Source organism: Larimichthys crocea, chromosome XX (assembly GCF_000972845.2).
Source record: "Larimichthys crocea isolate SSNF chromosome XX, L_crocea_2.0, whole genome shotgun sequence".
NCBI lineage: Eukaryota > Metazoa > Chordata > Actinopteri > Sciaenidae > Larimichthys > Larimichthys crocea.
In genome coordinates this window covers 6,613,386-6,633,534 of record NC_040030.1, presented here as the reverse complement: position 1 = coordinate 6,633,534, position 20,149 = coordinate 6,613,386, and the positions used below count along the sequence as shown (strand labels likewise).

General features: G+C 41.6%; 1 protein-coding gene across 5 annotated transcripts in view; it reads left to right on the top strand.

Annotated features, from left to right (window-relative positions):
- kcnc2 (potassium voltage-gated channel, Shaw-related subfamily, member 2) overlaps nucleotides 1-20,149 on the top strand; it is a 74,810-nt gene that overhangs the window by 42,556 nt on the left and 12,105 nt on the right. For all 5 annotated transcript variants that reach the window (XR_002041873.2, XM_010736943.3, XM_019257877.2 and 2 more), the window contains exon 2: nucleotides 19,151-20,084. Coding sequence is in view for 4 of the 5 variants with exons in the window: in XM_010736943.3 (XP_010735245.1) it covers nucleotides 19,151-20,084 (934 nt within the window). In the remaining variant the exon portion in view is untranslated. The remainder of the gene's footprint in view (nucleotides 1-19,150; nucleotides 20,085-20,149) is intronic.

The window sequence follows — 20,149 nt, the reverse complement described above, 5'->3', positions numbered from 1 at the left end:
TCACCTGAAAGAAAAAACTACGTTGCTTTTTAAAACATATGGTGACAAACTTTCACTGACAATGAAAACATGTATGTTCACATGTGAAGCACATGTTTAAGTGGGTGTACTCAGTCCAAAAAACTTGATTGTCACGTAAAGGTTTAGGGAAAGAATGATTAACGTAACATTAACATTCTTGTTCCACTTCCACGCTATCAATATATTATTATTATTATTATTATTATTATTACTTGCAAGTTTCATGATTCTAAACCAACAAACTTGCAATCTATGACTTCTTCGATTACTATGAAATGAAACAAACATGGATGGAAGTGATTTGATGGAGCCGTGAGAAGTTGATTTTAATAATCTGCAGGTGAACGTCTTTAAAAACTGTTTTTATAGATCATATATGTCTATTTTTCCACATGTAATCGGTCCTACAGAATCTTCTGAACATATTTAGAAGCAACAGTTTTGCAAAAACTCTCATAAATTGCAGTGTTAGTGCAGGTTTACAACTATAGTGATTTACTTCTGCCCACAACCCAGATCAGTCTATAAAAAACTCAGCTTACAGTCGTTTAACCTAAACAGATGAAGTCTGGCATGCCATAGTCTGACACGTGTTTTAGCAGAGAAAGCAAATACTGCGGACAAAAAGTTACATAAATTGCATGTGAACCTTCAGAAAAACGGCTGCATACAGCTGATCGTTCAGAGCTGAAAATGGTGAATGTTTACACATTCCTGACAGGCGACCTCCTGCGGTTGTGTTAGTAGTGACTGTTAGTGATTCTCAGATGCAAAGGCAGAAGCAGCGTGATCTTGTTAAACTGCCACAAAGCAGTGGGAGGTCGGGGTGGATGGCTGACTTCAACACCCGGGACAGTAGCTCCTGTCCCCTCTCACAAACACTCCATGAGATTTATTTTAACCATGATCACGATCTGTCCCAAATCTTTACAATAGAGGTGGAAGACTCTCTTTGCAAGGCTCTTTTTGCAAAGCAGTGAAAGATGACCTATTTTTTTGTTTGTTTTGTTTTGAGGACATTTGGGTCTGTTATATACAGTCCATGAAAACTCAGTGGATGTACAGCTGAAGGGCAGACAAAATGTGCACATATGTCCCTTCAATGAACACTATATTTTCAGGATGTATTATGTCAGTGTAAAACTTCACTGTCACTTTTTTGTAAGTGACTTACACAGAGCACTGAAGGCAGCGCCAACGGACTGCAGAAGTTGTCTTTACCTTCACTTTGGTGCAGGCTGTCATATCACCCTGTATCCAGTGTCTAAATGTGCAAATGCTTGCTGCATTCAGTCGGTGTAACGGCCACCGAGGGCTGCCAGACATAATGAGAGTAAAGAGTCTCAGGTACGAGTCTCTGGTTGAATGTTGGTTTGGAGAACGTCGTGTTGTCAAAACACATCAGCATTCAGCTCAGGGCCATTGTCGGATCAGGCCTCGTCTTTTGTCACAGTGCTCCTCAGCCGCCACTTACACGTTCCTCATCGCCATAGCAACAGTGGTTTTCCCTACGTCGTCTCTCTCAGTAAAAACCAACGGCCCTGAAGATGTTGAATAATGCTGATCGGCTGTGAGAACCACTGAATGGAGCAGACACAGTGCAATGAGTTTGTCCTCATCCACCATTCAAAATGCTTCAATTCATCAGATGCAGACATGGCCAAACCTTATTGTGCTCCTCATGATACAAAAATCCATAAATGTTGTCGAGTTGTATAAATCTTCTCAACATTTACTGTATGGATTTTTGTACTTAAGTTCACTAAGTTCATTTGGGTAAAAAAATAATAAAACGCACTCCCGGCTTTCTTGTGTGTATCCTAAAGAATCCACAGATTGCCCATAAAGTCACAGGTTTGATCCATGGACAGCTTGGAGAATACATTATTCAGCAAAGGGACACTCAGTTCTCACATGGTTCATCTTATGTGACACATGAAACTTTAACGAACACTTCATTAAAGTAAAACATTTAGTAGAACCAAACCATCTTCCCCTCCATGAAATACACTTTGCACTTCACTCTTGACCTTGAAAACAGCAGCCGATGAAGATCACGTGACTGAAAAGCTTGAGAACACGTCGTTTCAACGTGAAACAGTCGAGCTTAACTTTTATTTCTTTGCGTCGAGGTGCTCTGTCATGAAAGTTTGAACAAACCGAGCAAACTCAACCTGTTGATGAGAACTGTGTGATGTGGATATTGAGTTTAGATCAGCGACAGAAATATGCGATGTGTTTCTTCAAGTTGCTCCTGGCTCTCTGACTGAAAATGTTGCTGGACAGATAGGCCATGATTAAAAATGACTCCATCCAAACAGAAAATATCTTACAAGAAGATGGTGTCAGACTGAGAATTTTGTAAGATAAAATGACAGCTCTGTCAGAAAACATGACCACTTCTTTACGCACAGTTTCCTCGGCACTGTTATGATTAAGTCATCAATAAAGAAGTTACAGTGTGTTAAAATTATTTGCATGAGTCAGGGATGAAGTTGTCAGAGTTGTTGGTAATTGCCTCTGCCCGGCTGCCATCCTCAGCACCTGACCTCCACTCTGCTTTCTTCCCCTCTTTTCTTCACGGCCGTGCTCCTTCCTAGTTTCCAGTCATGTCCTCCTGCATGTAAATCCTCATTTTGGGTCAGTGCACCTGCCTCACCGCCTTGCAGTGAAGGCCATTTAACTCTGGTTTATTCCTCTAAAATTCATGAGTCCAATGCAAAACTGCATAAAACTGAGCCCCCGTTCCAGAGCCATCAGCTTTGACCTCGAACCATTGTGCGAGACATCACACCCCATAGTTTATTTATCAGAGCCTGGAGGTGAACAATACCTTCTCCCCGCTGACTTGGTAGACGGCAAACTGGGATAATTTATATCCGCAGCTCACATTAGGGTTTGAATTTCAATAGTCTGCTTGTTCTACCTGTACCCACAGCAAGGGAGGAGAACTTTTTACCCACACTGCTCTGCCTCGGACCCTGCCAGCCCAGCTATTTATGTGTGACCCACTTCGGTGTAGCTTTAGGCTAAATTAAGCTGAAGAAATCTGGAGCAGGAAGCCTGTCAGAACACAAATAATAGCAAAGTGACAGATAACGGGCTCATTTATTGGAGATGGCACATTTTGTTTCTAGCAGCTTGTGATTGAAGGGAATGGCTGGGGAAGTCAGCAGGAGGTTGGTGTGTGTGTGTGCAGAGTCTTCGTGTGTGGACTCGGTCACACACAAAGGGGGTATGTATAGCGTCTTGACTAGGCCTGTTTCTCTCTTTTATTCCTACTCTCCATATAATTGCATGTTTGTTTCTTTTAAATGACAATAATGTATTCATGTATTCAGGAAAGCTTGGGAGGGCTGAGCAAATGCCTGCCAACTAGGCTTTTAATCACAACAGAAAAAAGCTCGGATACTGACATCAGTTTCTACACTGTAGCACGGCACACACACATGGCCACACACACACAGGCACATATCATATGTTCCTCTCCACTTGTCTACAAATGGTTGACATTAGAAAGGAGCTCTCCGATCTTTTCCACGACAATGCAGTGTGTTCTTTTCCAAACTCCATGACATAGAACAACGCACGCTCACAACATTCTGTAAAATGATCTGAAATCCAGCGAACATGTGGCAGAAACCTCACTGGTGTTTTGGCACCAGAAAAAATACATATGTTGGTTTGGTGCTTACATAAGGAGTAAACATTTATAATCATCACTTTAAAAGTTACATACGTTGTTTTTGGTGCCTGTTTGTTTCCCAGATATATTAGTGTGTGTGTGAATGGGTGTATAAGAGGCATTAACTTAAAGAACTTTGTAGAAAGGCGCTTTATGAAGTTCAGTCCATTTCCTTTTATTAGTTTACGGGCAGATCTGCCACATCCAATATGGCGGACCTGCTGACGTATCGCGACCAATGACCAACCCGCTCAATGAGGCGTCTATGTATATATGTCTATGTATATATGTCTATGTATGTATGTCTATGTATATATGTCTGGTTCTGCTGCCTTCAGTAATGGCATTGACCTGTCAATCAAAGCAGCCACACTGTTAATTATGCATAGTTTTAAACTTAATATCAGTAAATTCAGACCGTTGTCATAATTGAGGAAATCAGCTTTAGAGAACAAAAACAGTTTTTTGTACCAGGCTGTAAACATGTTTATTTCTGCTCTGAAGTTGGACATTTTAACATGTGGGCTTATGGAGATGGAACTGCAGCCTTTGGCACTTATAGGTATAGGCTTTGCTTCACAGTCATGGAGGGTTGACCCATGTGCCTTTCTGCTGGCTCCCTGCACACACATCTGTGATGAAATAACTACAGACATAGATTCAATTCTGATGATTAGGGTCATTTAAATTGAGTAACTTTGACGTTGAATGATGATTGAATGATGAATGTGTGTGGGGAAAAAGTCTTTTTGGGCTTGTGTGTATCATGTAAACCTGCAATACCAAATGTTAAGAACCCACCTGAAGAGAGAAAGAGAGACTGTTCTCTACTCTAATAAAAACTAAAGTCCTCATGAGAAAATTGTCTTTCAGTATTCTACAAGCTGACCGTCTAAGTGACAGTGACAGTATTTTTCTTTCAAAACTCAGCTTATAATATTATACATATATTAAATATATTACATATTATAATACATATCTCAGAGCAAGAACTTTGACTGCATCAGTCTAATAATAAAATATTCAAATAGTTTAGGCGCACCTCAATCATTTGTGTGATTGTCAACAAGGCATGATATGCTGAAAAGTTAAAAGTCAGTGTTATGAGCACGCAGCTTTCCTTTCATTTCTTTCACGTCTACCTTCCAGCCAGCATCTCACTGCTTTAGGCATATCCCTTCAGTTCTTTGTTTTTTCTGGAGTCAAGTGGCACAGGTTAACTTCATACACAAAATTCTCAATGTTGTCAGCATTTTGAGACGTACGTTTCGCATCATTTCTTGAGGTACAGTACTTGCAGTGATTGTCAGTGCTTATTTTTGTTTGTTTTGCTTTTACGGCGTAGCCAAAGTAGTGAGCGGTTGGATTTTATGCCAGAAACATTCCCCTTGGATGTCTGATTTTCACAGTGTGTGTCTGAGCCACCTGGATGATCAACTTGTCAATATTTTTCCTGACAGAAGCAGTCGGTGGTGAATCAACCTAGAATAACACACATTACACCAAGGTGGAATAACTGAACCATTCTGCCTTCTACACACTTTCAGCTAAAGGACCACCTTGCATGCCCGCCTACCTCCACCTCCACCTCCACAGCAGATCCTGATCCTGTTGTCAAACCGTGCTTCCTCTACTTAAGAGACAGCCGGGCTCCGAGCGCTTTGTGCCATATCGAATCAAACACGTCATGGGCTGCTGAAATTTCAAGGCAACTCGTCTTCCATTGGAGCTTTGTCTTTGTGATCCTCCTCTGTTTCAGATTATCATGTCGGACTCTCAGATGTGTCCTAGCCTTGAAATGTGATTAATGTCACATTTAGTCTGGTGAGGATTTGGGGAGCGGGATTTGAATGCAGAATCAAAGGCATTGCATCTTTTATTTGGAATATGAGTAGTCAGTGTCCTCAGAGGGAAATGAGCATATTAATGGCATCTTTTGGGCTATTAAGATTAGCAATGATTTTCACAGTGGCAACTTTCTTTAGGGACTGTGTGTGGCTTTGGGGCAAGGGATGGATGCTACAGTCCCACTGTGACGTTTAGCCATAAAGAGAATAGATGAAAGCTGGTGTTGGCGTTGGTGATTTTTTTCTGTGATGTTTGAAGAACTGTTTCTGAGTTTTATTCTGAAATGAGGTTTGAAAAAATGGATAAATGAACCACTAAGCCCCAGAAAAAAAGAGAACTGAATAATGCTGATCAGATGTTTGAAAAGTACATCCCAACCACCAGAACCTGAACCCACCTCAGATCATCCTCATCCCTCCGCTCAGTCCTGTCATGTTCTGTTGATACACGCTTCATGATGGAGTCTCACTGAACACGTCAGCGCAGTCAGCGCTAATATTCATGCTGGTTTACTGTAGACGTGCTGACATAAACATCAGCTTTCACAAGTCAATGGCACGCCTGAGCTATAGGCAAAGTGCTGAAATATTGATGGGCAGATGAACAGATGAAAGAGAGAGGCCGTGTGAGAGAGAAAGAGAGAGAGAAGCGTGTTGGTTATATTTAGTACCACAGTCTCTGCGGGATCTTAAAGCCGGTGTATTTTTGTCTGACTGGAGACGTTGAATACAGCCTTTGTTTTATTTTGAGTGATGTTACGATGAGCACTCGCATGCTGTCTGCCCGATGCTCACTTTAATCTTTGTCTTAGAGTCTTTGTTTTCTACCAGGCCTGGTATTTAGGGCAACTTTGACAGGCAACAACAGGAAAAAGACATCTATTAATAGACATTTTTAACGTTAGTATCTTATTATTCCTAATATTGGATTAAATTATTAATGAAGCAAGAGTGTGAAAATATTTTGAGCATGCCTCCGGATGTAGCTTAGGTGTTTTTAATCGAAAAATGTCAAAGCTTTCAGGATCTGGTTTTGGTCACAATCAATGATATGTCCAAATTAAATGTGAGAACTAAATGACACCTTTATACTATTTGAGCCTTTTCTTTTAGGAACTTAAATCATTGTATTTATTTTAAAGGGTTCTGTTCTATTAACAGAAGTTTGGGAACATCCACAATTTTATTTTATTTTTTCTTAACTGTGTTGCTACAGCTTCTTCAACCAATCGAAAAAAACTACAAAAAACTATGTTTTGCATTTCATCTCGCAAAGTTGGTTTACTTTCCATAATGGTAGTAATATATAAGAAAACCCCAACTAAAATGGCTGTATTATCAGTGCAATCTCTCTATCTAATGTTGTAATGTCTTATCAAAACTGACAAAAATTCAAGCTCAATGTCAACACTGAGGCCTCTCTTCACATAGATTCCATTATTCACATCTAGTAAATACCAAGCGGTGACCTCTGGTGCTGGGAAATGAAGCCAATGTGGAAGTGCTAAAAACTGTAATTCCTTAAGCGGGCGCTTTAGACAGACTGCAGAAGTCAGTCTCCATTTATTGTTGAAATGTCCAACTTCACAGCAGAAATAAACATGTTTACAGCTTGGTACAAAAACAGTTTTGGTCTCTATAGCTAATTTCCCTGTTCATGACAACTGTACTGAGAGTGATTTTATTTTTAACTCACCAGTTCAGATGATATTAAGGCTCGAAGTCAATGTGCATAATTATCAGCATGACTGCTTGATTGACAGGTAAGTGCCCTTACAGATGGCTTATTCAAGCCTCCAGTTTGTAACTCAGCTGTTTGCTTTCTGATGTTCATGACATCATCAGGGTTATTTTCTCCTCCAGAGCCATACATCACTTTGTACAACTGATTCCACAAGTGTGGGTAAAATCAGGAGTGCCCATATCTACAGCAAGTCAAGTGAAGAACCTGGTCCCTGAGTGATTCACATTTCTTATTCATTTTATTTCGTCCTTCATGTTTTGGTATGATTACATTTAACAACATTTTGTTTGTAGCTAATAATACAAACGCTAATACATTGATTGCACTGACTAAAAGTTAAAAGTTAGCACAATGTTTGGGGATCGCTTTGTACAAAATGAAGATGGACAGGGTTTTTAAATTTCTGCTGACCCTTTTGAGTGTGTGTGTGTTAATGAAGGCGACAGCAGCTGGCAGGCATTCATTGGTACCTCAGCACCCAACAATCCCCCTGCAACGCAGACTTCACCCACTTAAAGTGACAATGAATTATTCAAATGAGAACGCCTGGAAATTTTTGATATGCTATTTTTAGCTCCGGCTTCTGGTTGGTTGCCAAAAGCTATGGGTTTAGAAGGGTTCCCCGAGCGAGCTGGCTGTCATATCACAGCGAGCTGTATGATGAGGATGGGGAGGAAGTGTGTGTGTGAGTGGGGGAGACGGTGACGGAGAGAACGGGGGGAACAGTAAATCCTCCTGTCATGTGGAAACGCTTCTGTGTTTCTTTCTTTGGTTAGGAGTCAGGCATCTGTTTTTTTTCCGGCAACGCCCCGCTCCTCTGTCAGTTGTTGATTCTAAATTTGCGACGAAAACAATTTATTGAAACCCATCCTTTGAGCTGAGTGAGTGACAGCTGGAGCCGCTCTTGTTTTGTCATCTGTCTGTACTAAAAACAATAACTTGTTTCGTCGTGTTCAGGGAAAAGCGAGATGGGAGAGCGAGAAAGCGGGGAAACCCTTTTTCCTGCCAAAGAGCACAACCGTTCATTTTCCCCTCCGCTGCCTCCTCCGCCTCCTATTCTTCTTCTTCCCCTTTGCGATTCACCATCTTGAGCTGTCAACAAAAAAAAAAAAAAGAAAAAAAAAAAAGGAAAAGGTGCCGTTACCATGGCGGCGGCTGATCAAGGGGAAAAGTGCAACCGTGTGTACGACAAAAACATGCTTTTGTTTGGGGACTTCACTGTAATGTAGGGCAATTCATTACTAGCCTCCTATCCTTCGCTGTCTCTGATATTCCCTGGGACTCATCATTGTCCTCCCAGGCACTCCATTTATTTTTATCCTACTTTATTTAATAAAAGAAACATCATCCAGCCTTGTCTCTATAGAATAAAGCTGAGATGGAAATCAATTACTTGGTGGTTTAATTATTACGACGGTCTTTAAATGAGCCATTCAGCTAACTACACTGCATAATGTTGATTTAACCACAGTTTAATTTTAGAATGGGGAGCGCAATGTGACAGAACTCAAATACAGACATCATGTCCGCTTTCCCAGACTGCACTGCTCTCCTCCTCCTACAGGCTGGCTCGGTTATCACACAGCACGTCTAAGCAGATAAACTGGATGTGTGTATAGCTAACTGTCTGGACTCCAAAGAGGACAGTCATCAGAAGGTTCTGTAAGATCACATGAGCTGTCCGTCATTTCAAATACACACTCTGCAGGGGGTGGTCGGTAGCGTAGTGGGTTAAGCGGCCGCCCCGTGTGTAGAGACTACAGTCCTTGCTGCAGCCGGCCCTGGTTCGATTCCTGCATTGGACGGCCATTTACTGCGTGTCACTCCCCCTCTCTCTGCTTCCTGTCTATTTTCAGCTGTCCTATCATTAAAGGCATGAAAAGCCAAAAATAATAATAAAAAAAAAAAGTTTAAATTCTAGTGAGGATGTTGGGATTGAAGAAGATTGGCCTTCATGATGCACTAATAGAAGACATTTCTCTATCCTAAAGACACTTTATTATTGTGTGTATTTAGCAGACTGTCCTATCCAGAGTGAATCACGATGAGTGCAGCAGTGAGAAAACAGCATGAATAAACATAAGGACCTGTCAGCTGCCTTTCCCTTCGCTCACACTACACAGGTCAAAGAAGAAGTTCACTTGCACCAACCATCCTTTAGTGGTATGTAGTGGTGTAGTTTGAATCTGTTTGTGAAACATTCATTCATACCACTATATGTTTTTCCATATAACGGATGGAAAATATAAATGTTGCCTCTCTCCAATGGAGGTTGTGATACAGCAAGGTCAACAACACAAGACATAGCAGCCAGCTAATATTACTTACCAGTCCAACCTCAAGAGGCCCAGCTCAGCCTTTGTTAACATCCTCTTCAGTCTCTTCACCTCTGTTGTCGTGTCCATAGAGGCTGCTAAGCCCAGTTATATTGTCCCATTGTGCATTCCCTGACACCCCAGGCCTGAAAACCTCCTTTTGTTCTTCTCTGTGGTCCAAAATGCCTGTGCTACAAACACTAACACTCCCCTGGTGCTCTGAGCTCACAGTCTTTGCAGCCCGGCTAACAAACTGAGCCTATGTTAGCGAACAGCAGCGATAGTTTGCAGCAGTTTACTTCACTGTTCATCAGGAAAGTCTGTAAATCAGAAGACTAGAAAACATTTTCTCCATTAAATATCATCCAGTTTCACCAAAATCAGTGAAATAGTTGGTGGTGTGTGACTTAATGCCGTAAAGTGTTACGCACTTCTCATGGGTGATCATACACAAGCCACAAAGTTACATAGAGTGAGAACAGACGTATGAATGACATTCACCTAATTACAAGTCAGTGTAGCATCAACATGATTTAACATCTGTTATTTTATGGTCAAAAAGTTACACAATGTTGCTTTAAAGTCAGAGATGACCTCCACACACTTCGTCACAACGTGCTGCAGATCTGTCCAACATGACCTTTCTATAGTATACATGGACATTAGAAAAGCATGTATAGATAGATCCACACACTGTACATATAAAGAGGTGTTACTGATATGGAGAACTCTGCTGATCCAACTGCTCAGAAAGCTGAGCAGAAGGTCAGCTAAAGTTAGCAAAGCTGGTTAGAGTCTATTCCAACTCCATGCAACTGCCAAAACCTTTAACATAGTGGGACCAAAGGTTGCCAAAACTCATACACAATCAGCCATGAAGGCTATTTGGCTTTTGTTTACAAGCCCTGGTTCGCTGGTTACTAGGCAACATGAAGAGAGGGAGATTCATAGAGAAAGAGAGAGAGATGCTCCTGTCATTAAGTAGGTGATCAGTGTCGCTCCCTGGTGTGTTGTCAGTAACATGGATTGGTGGTGATGTGGAGGAAAGGGAGGTGGAGGAGGGGAGGGGGGAGGGGTGCTTTGAACAGACACAACACAACTGAGTGACAGACACAGTGCAACAGACGGAGGGATATCTCTTGCTGGGGGTCTCTGCTTCCAGCTGGAGCTGAGCTCTGTGTCTGTGGGAGAGAGACACACAAACAGAGCGTGTGAGGGGAGCTCTGTGCTTCCTTATTTCCGCACATACAGTATATCCAGTCATGCTGTGGTCATTTACTGTCAACTAAGGGCTAACTGTAACCTTAAGCATTTGTTTATTCTCGAAAGCTTTTATATTTGTCATTTACACAATACTGACTGACCAGGATTAAGATTGGAAATATGCTGCATGGTGCATTATGAATATAAAAGTGGTACTATTTTGTAAGCATGCAGCCTTTTTGTGTTATTTTAGAGCTTTTATGTTATAATAAAAAGTCTAATGACTTTAACATGAATTTTTTTGGCTGCTTGGGTGCAACAGAACAAGCCGTCCTCTAATATTTGACATACTGTACATTATTACCATATTAAGATGCTTTGGCTAAGGTGTTAGCAAGCAGTTATTTGCGCATCCAGAACATACAGAGGAACATTAGCACCATTTAGAGTCATCTATTTGGCAACCGTACAAATATCCCAAAGTCTAATATTTGTTCTCTTTTAGCTTTGTTTTGAAAAAAGAAAATCTGTTCCATTAGATGCTAAATGCTCCACTAACTTCACCAGCTAATCTCTAATCTCCATCTACCACTTGGTGCTAAATAGGTAGTGTACAGTGGGTTACAGAGTAACAGAATGTGTTGTGACTGAACACTACATTTGTGTGCTGTGAAACCAAAACAAGAGCTGAAAGAGGCTAAAACTACAAGCAATACCTTTTACATTAAACATGGTCATTCAATCCACTGTTAATATACTAATACATTAATTAAACATTAATCTTTTACAAATGCTTTATACAGTTATGAAATATTACTAAGGCCAACATCAAGTTGTGCTTAAATCCCATTGTGAGGTTTCTTTTTCTCAATATGTGTCAATAAACGCTCATATATCTTACAATTCTCACTTTCTAATGAGTCTGTGGTAAGTAGTAAATCCTTAATTGAGGATCACTAGAATAGTTAATGAGCTTGCAATTATATAGCTTAATAATTCTTTAATTAAGGGGTTTCACAGCAATCCATTCAGTCTGTAGATACGCTATAAATTGTGACAAGTTAATAGGTCCAGTCACCCTGCAAACTTTTGGTCAGTGTAAGACACCTGCACCTGCAGAATAAACAGCACCCATAGCAACCAAAAAGTTGTTCTAATAATGAATCGAAACTGCTCCATAATGCCTCAGTTAATGATTTAATAACCATTAATAACATAATTAGTTACAGCTATAAAGTGTATTCCGAAGAGGCACCATCAAATCAGCATGTGCTAACAATGTGAGCGAGCGGGCTCAAGGTGGGTTTACCCTCCACTCTGTGATGGATGAGTGCATGTGGACGTGCAGTTGAACACGTCTGCAGACTTCATGTGTGTGCACAGTGGAAAAGCCCTAAATCCAGATTGAAATTATAACTGGGCAATCATGCAGAAACAGAAGGCAAACCACATACGAGCTCAAACCCCCAAACCCCACAGGTTTAATTATGTCAGTGCGCAGACGTGTGTGTAAGTGTGTGTGTTTGAGATCCTCTTGGACTGTGTTAGCACCTCCGGGGTCCCCTTAGCTTGATGATGTCACGGCAGCTTACAGAGGACCGAAGCGTCATGGTGGTGGATGGTGGTCTCAGGCCAGGATCGGAGCACACAGCCTCCACTCATGGTGTCAAACAGATGGTGGCAGTCACATGGAGGTGGAGGCATCGAATGCTCTGATTGGCCGAGACAGCAGGGCGGTTTCTGAAACAGAGCCTGAGCAGAGTGATGGGTTGCCTTGTTATGTTGAGTACGAGTGTCCACCATGTTGCTGTGCCAACAGATGAAGGGATGTACGGGAAAAAGTGTGACCCACGAGGGTCGTTCTGTTTTTAGCTTTCTGAGCGAGCTACCAGGATTCACCACAGAGTATTTCAAATGCTGATAGTTAAAGACTCATTTTGGCAAATCTCAGTCAAGATGACAAATCACTTTCCAGCTTGGCAGCTAATTTTCTTATTATAACAGACATCCCCGAACAATTCAAGAACTCATTATCTCTTCCCAAATACTGTTTAACCATAGAAAGGCTGAGTCCAAAATGTCTAAAGGGACGTGTTGTTATTGAACTTCTCAATGCTGAGCTTCACAGTCTAAATTACTTTCACCTCTGTTGTATTGAGGTGGCATTCCTTAATCTCAGAGACAGACTTTCAAGATGAATTCTGGCAAATCTGCTTCTCCCATTAAAACCACACATGCAGGAGGTGCTTTGAGGCACAGGTCTTGGTGAAAAAGTGGTGTATCCATCGCCACAAGATTCTAATCTTTGCTCCCTGTAAGTATAACTGCAGTAATAAGCGCCCTCTGGAAGTAGATTCTACAGGGTCTGGCTTTAAGACCATACATGCTGTCAATCCATATGCGTCATCAATGTGTTTGTGTTAGTAAATGGTTGGTTTTCAGCTCGCTAACTAAGCTGTTGTAACTAATTTGCCATCCTCTGGACTGCAGTGGGACTTGAGTTTGTGATCTGGCTAACGGTGGTGCACAATTTCGGGGGTTTCCCACATGGTATGACAGTGGAGGAACCCCATCTTGCTTGAAATAAAGAGTGAGTCTGCTAACAGGAGGAAATAAATCAACCTTTATTTAACTTTTCTGAAATTTACATAATCAAGGTCAAGAGTGAGCTGACTGTTTAGACCATCATCTTTTAACTAAATTGATAAATGAGACACGATACGTCTGATTCAGCTCAGCAGGTTATTGATTGGATAATGTTGTACATGTGCTTTGCAATAATTATTTAGAGCAGGACGTTGCAGAGTCTGGGATGAAGTTTGTGACAGCTGGTTCCGTTTTGGATGTAGTTCAATGTTGGCAAAATACTCAAACTCATTAGCTCTGAGGAAAACAAAATTCCTGACATTCTTTCATAGTGATGTGCACATGTTGACATTATACTGTATGAGGGATGTTGACGCAGTAGCTCACATTGTGCTAAGTACATGTACAGTCCAGTCCCACAACTCTTTGCTGCATGTCGTCCATCTCTGTCGCCCCAGTTCCGTCAGTCTGTTTTTACCCAAAATAACGATGATGAAAAGATAACATGTGTATATGTGTGTTTTGGGATGTTATACTCAAAAACTGCCATTGTAATTTTGGATTACCGATACCTGTGTTAGCATACTTTGGAGGCTGACTTAATCCCTCCCTTTTTTTTATTGATTTATTGCTGTAGGTTCCAGAAAATAAACCATACATAAACTTGAGAGAGGCTGTCTCTGCTTGTTGACATGCCACCAGGTTTTCCCTTCCATTAGCATCCATGCCCTATGTATCAGTTACTGCTTACAACAGACTGCATAGCTCCAGTGTCAGCGTCCTGGCCCGGCGACTCTATAAGGCTCTGGGCCAAATGGCGGATAATCCACCGGGGGATCGTGTGATCGAAGCTGTTTGATCTGGCATTTTCCTCATGTCTCTTTCCTCGGCCATGGACAGGCAGAGTTCCAGGGAGTGACAGAGGCATCTTGTGAAAAATGATGTGATTATGAGAAAGGCCTCCCCACTTCAGGACTATGGCGGCGGCCACATCCCATCAGTGTTTGGGGTGGTGATAACACTGCTGACTGAAGCTCTTAAGTCCTGATAAACCACTCTGTTAGTACAGTGTCTTAAAAGCTAGTTTAGTTAAAAACACAGAGCTAATGAAAGGAACATTTAAAGAATATCGCTGTCAGTTAGAGTTATAGTCTTTTTTTTATTTTTATTGCCGTCTACATCTACTTTATATTTCACAGTGATTTTGAAATGCATGTCATTTGCCATCATTCTGCAGTTTTTCCTCCCTGACGAGGACTAACAGCATGGATGTGATAATAACGCGCGTAAGGAAACATGTTTATGATTGATTCTTTCCTGGAGGAGACTTCCTGCTCTTCCTGTGGGTGTCGAATGACTGATAGGAATCTGAGCTTAATGTGATGCAGCGCTGATATGAAAACATTCAACCGGAGCACAATGAAATAATACTAAAAGAGAAGCTGGCAGAAACCAAATGAATGTTTTATGTTTGCTGTGTTTACTATGAATCATGCAGCCTGCTGTTGTTGTGTACAGTGAATACGAATGAACAACAGCAAACTGTTTCCTGTGAGGGCAGGGAAAAAAAAGACCCTTGATAGTTCAGTCGCACTTAAGTTTTAAATCCAGGGCTTTTATAGAACAGACGCTCTGAGCACTGACCGCCTCTGCAGCCCCTCATGGATGAACAATAGAGACTGTAATCAGTGAAATCAGCTTCTGTAATGATTGTTTATGATGAGAACCTGCACGCATCAACAGTCAGAGATGAAGGTCACAGGTTTGACCTCTGCCACAGCCACCTCAGCCATTATCGGCCGTGCCGACGTGCGAGACTCTAAAGCTAAAAGCCTTAAATGTAATGAATAAGATGGCTGAAAAATGGGGCGAGTCCTCGAGCTAAATTAGATCTGCATTGTTCAGAGATGGACTGTCTGTGCTACATCCGCCCCACGCTGCCTTCAAAGAGCGATTTATAGAAGTACAGGACTTATTTAGCATGCCGAGTGTGTGTGTGCTGGAAATCAGGATGTCGCGAAGCATGTGCCTGTTGCAATCACATGGTAGAGTAGCGCCTTTGCATTTTTAATGTCTGTCATAAATAACCTTGTGAGGCTGTGTGCGTGTGTGTGTGTGTGTGTGTGTGTGTGTGTGTGTGTGTGTACAAACAGGGGTATCGGTGTGTGCACCTGCATGTTAGTGTACCGTGCATGCATGTGCGTTTCCTGTCACACTCCTTTTTAATGTGACATGATTCAGCTGTTAGAGGCCGGTGTGCACCGGGGAGATGATACATCCTCACTCTGCAGACGTGAACACAACAAAATTACAGCCCAGCATGAGACGGCAGTTGTCATTAGTTGGCTCAGCACCCAAGCAGGAAAAAGGAAACAACCCAGGTAGTCCAGCTGTTCCTTTCAGCCAATGTCATGACAATAGGGCGGCAGGGATAAGGACACAGAGAGGGGTGAGATGGACAGAAAGATGAGTTGAGGACAAACTAATGGGAGGCATTCAGACTTGTTTGGTATTTCAGATAAGTACACACCAACTTGCAACTATGAAAGTTAACATAAATAGGATTTGTTGAGGTGAACACTACTTACAAATCAGAAACTGATGACATGAAGACAACAAGATTTATGTGTTATGCCCTCTATGCCTCTATCACTGAATATATTCAAAGTTTGTGAAAGCAGAGATGTTTGGGCTGGTGAAGCTGAGTAGCTGACCCACCATAAGGCAGGAGAAGTACTTCAGTTTAAAATAAACTGAGAAAGTGTTATGAGATGCAGGCTTTGTGGAAATATAATCACTTTTTACCTAACTCCACAGTATGGGTGTGAAATGCTGTATAGTATTAAACCCTTGCCAGTTAGTTACAATTCTAAATCTGCAAACATGCAATCCAGGACTTCTTCTGAAACTCAGGAAACTGTCAGAACATGCAATGGAAATGAAAATAATTGAATGGAGCAGCTTGTAAAGTTTGCTTTTTGTTTTTTCCAAAGTTCAAGTTTAATGTTGGAGCAGATGATCACAGATCAGAGCAGTCTGTGGTTTTGGTGATTTGCAGCTAAAAAGACGTCTGTTGAAAAGTAAAACATTTCAGATTCCAAACTTTGTTACAAGGACTTTATTTTCAACATGTAACGTGTTCTACAGCAACTCATGGTCATATTTGTCAGAAAAAGCTGTCAAAAAAGTGAAATCCTTTACATACAGTACACTGTACTGCATCGTGTTACTGTGCGGGTTTACAAGCGAGATAGACAACAGCACAAATGGCATCTTTGCTTCCGCCTACAACCTATTAGTCTATAGAAGAGGAAAAAGAAAGGGAATTTCTATATTAACTGCAGCCTCAATAGACTAAATGCAGTGCAGTCACAAGCCACGTTAGAGCTGGAAACACAAAGTCCAAGTCGCTGCAATGTTCTAACTTTAAGTACATCACGACTGTGCAACTAAGAGGCTGGAGGAAGGTGGGTAAAACATGAAAGGAAATCACAAATTCAGTGTTTATAAAAGACATGCAAAGTAAGACAAACCCTTTGCTAAAAGCAGAGGTGGAGGAAGTGTTTTGTGAATAGGAAGATGACTCATAGTGATGCAAAGAGAACATATTCAGTGTCATCATAAACTGCATATTTGTAATAATGAATTGAAAGTGGACAGTGCTGAGTAACTGCTGAATGGTGATGAGTAACCTCATCAAACTGTCACTTTGCAACATGCTGTGGCTTTAAAAACGCGCCAGTGAATGAGCAGGACAAACACACACACTTATAAAACGATAAAGGCGTCATGTATAATATATGAAGAGAGCGCAACTGCAGTCAAGTGAATGTACGCACACAGTTCAGGAGCAGGGCGACCCAAATAGTGGCAATGATATTTTGAGAGCGTGTGAGTCATGCAATCCAAAAACAAGGCAGGGTGTGAAACGACTTCTTTAGAGCTCAGTAGGCAGAGCGCACCAGTGGAGGGATTGTGGGAGGAAGGTGGAGAAGGAGCATAGTAGGCTGCATGTGTGGAAATCTGCTCCGTCTAGCTCTCGGAGAAAGACGTGGATGTTTGCAGAGACTCTTCCAGGGCAGGAGAAAAGCTACATGATAGCTCTGCATCTGACAAGTGGTTCCATAAACACCAAGATCTGTATGACTCATCATATTATACTATTACCATCCAGATTCAGTTGCAGTGTATCAACATGTAATTATTATGCCAACCAAAGATTGAAGTGACTTATAATTATTTTTGTTTAGTTTTCTTGAATTAGACCTTTCTCTTATGCATAACTATATTTTCATTAGTGTATAATCACCCAAAAATAAGAATAAAGATGTTTTTGTTACCTTAAAATGAGCCTTTTATATCTACAGATTCTGCCTCTTCAACCAAGTCTACCGTGTCTGTGTCATGTTTCTACAGTAGCCCAAAATGGACAAACTAAACATTGACTCAAGATACAGCCTCTTCGCATTTTTCGCACGTGGCTACCACCATTGCTTCAGGGCGATTGCAGGGGATCTGCAAATACACCCCTAGATGCCAATAAATCGGATACACTGGTCCTTTAATGTCGCACTATAGTGTCATTGCCATAGCTGTAAATTGTAAATGTGTTTTGGCCCACTCTCATATACACATCCCTTGTTTTCCCTTGTTGCCAATAACATTTTAACAAATTGAATATTGCATGATATCACCTTGTCTCTTTGCCTAAAGCTGGTGAGTATAATGGGTCCCAATAAAAAGTCCTTATTTCTATGCATTCCTTCATGTCGGCAGTAAATATGAATGAAGGGGTTACCAAATAGCACCCATGAGAACTATTTAGGTGTCTGTATGTCTGCCTGACTTTGCCTTTGGTCACAGTTACCCAGACACAGGAGGGACAAGTGAGAAAAGACTGCTTTCATTTGGAGCCAATTTAACATTGTGTAATATAACACCTGTGTTCCATTCTATATTGAGACACAGAAAAAATGATCACAGGCTGTGTTTCGTACTAAGAAATACAGTGTAAAAATTCATTCCCAATCTTGGAAAAAGATTTTTGAGAAATTAATCTTAACTCATGGTCTTAATGCAATTTCTAGGGTTTTATTAATGGATGGAGTTGTCACAGATCAAGAAGGACCATCAAATCCACTGCTAAAGACCAAAGACTGCCTATACTGAAATCATGTATCCATTATTAGCTTGTGCACATATGATGTACACACCATATGTTGAAGAGTCACAAGTAGACATTGCTTCATTGTAAGGGGTCACATGCCAAAAAGGTTGGAAAATACTGGTCTACATGGTCTTCATGTTTACATTGCTATAGGACTTAAATACATTCAAACACTCAGACATTACGTACAATGCAACAACATGCCATAAAAAAACACCTTTTCATAATTCCCCATGGATGGACAATATGCAGCAAAGATTCCCCTAATTCTGAAGTCTTATGTTTCTCAGCCCAACACAACAGCAGCTGTAAATTAAATCTGACTGCATCTGCATTCCTGTGCTACATTCCCACCAAGAGCAATGGGAAAGTGTGTATTTATTTGTTGCTTTTTCTAATGGATTGCTCCTCTCTCTGGAGCCCAGTCAAATTGATGCAAGTTAATTAATTAAACTTGTCTGAGTTCACTCTCTTTCTCAAGAGTAAATGAATGGTTTGATCTTAGTGTATGTATCCTGTGTATAAAACGTGCAGGTTCAAACAGTTAAAGGTAACATGTATTTTTCTGTTTTTCTCCCGTAGTTTATTGCCTTTGCGTCTTTGTTCTTCATCCTGGTCTCCATCACCACCTTCTGCTTGGAAACTCATGAAGCTTTCAACACCATCATCAATAAAACTGAGCTGGTGCGGAACAGCAGCATGCCGGACTCAGGCCCGCAGTACGAGATTGAAACTGATCCTGCGCTCACCTACGTGGAGGGCGTATGTGTCTTCTGGTTCACCATTGAGTTCCTAGTGCGTGTGACCTTCTGCCCGGTCAAGTTGGAGTTTGTTAAGAGCGTTCTCAACATCATCGATTTCGTGGCTATCTTGCCTTTCTACTTGGAGGTAGGGCTCAGTGGCCTGTCTTCAAAGGCTGCCAAGGATGTGTTGGGTTTCCTCAGGGTGGTGCGCTTTGTTCGGATCCTGCGTATCTTCAAGCTAACACGTCATTTCGTGGGGCTAAGGGTGCTAGGCCACACATTACGGGCCAGCACCAATGAATTCCTGCTGCTTATCATCTTCCTGGCGTTGGGAGTGTTAATTTTTGCAACCATGATCTATTACGCCGAACGAATTGGCGCTAAGCCCAATGACCCCACTGCAAGCCTCCACACTAAGTTCAAGAACATCCCCATTGGATTCTGGTGGGCCGTGGTGACCATGACGACATTAGGCTATGGTGACATGTATCCAGAGACCTGGTCAGGCATGGTTGTTGGCGCACTGTGTGCCTTGGCCGGTGTGCTGACGATAGCTATGCCTGTGCCCGTTATCGTCAATAACTTTGGGATGTACTACTCCCTGGCCATGGCCAAGCAGAAGCTGCCCAAGAAGAGGAAGAAACACATCCCACAGGTGGTGCAGGGAGGGTCCCCAACCTACTGCAAAGCTGATCTGAACACTACCTGCAACAGCACTCAAGGTGACCTGTGCCACGTTAAGGGAAGCAGGGTACTTGAACGCAACCGCTCAGGTAAGACTACATGGCCATATGAGAGATTATGTGCACCCACACCTCAGTAGTAAAGTACTGATGTA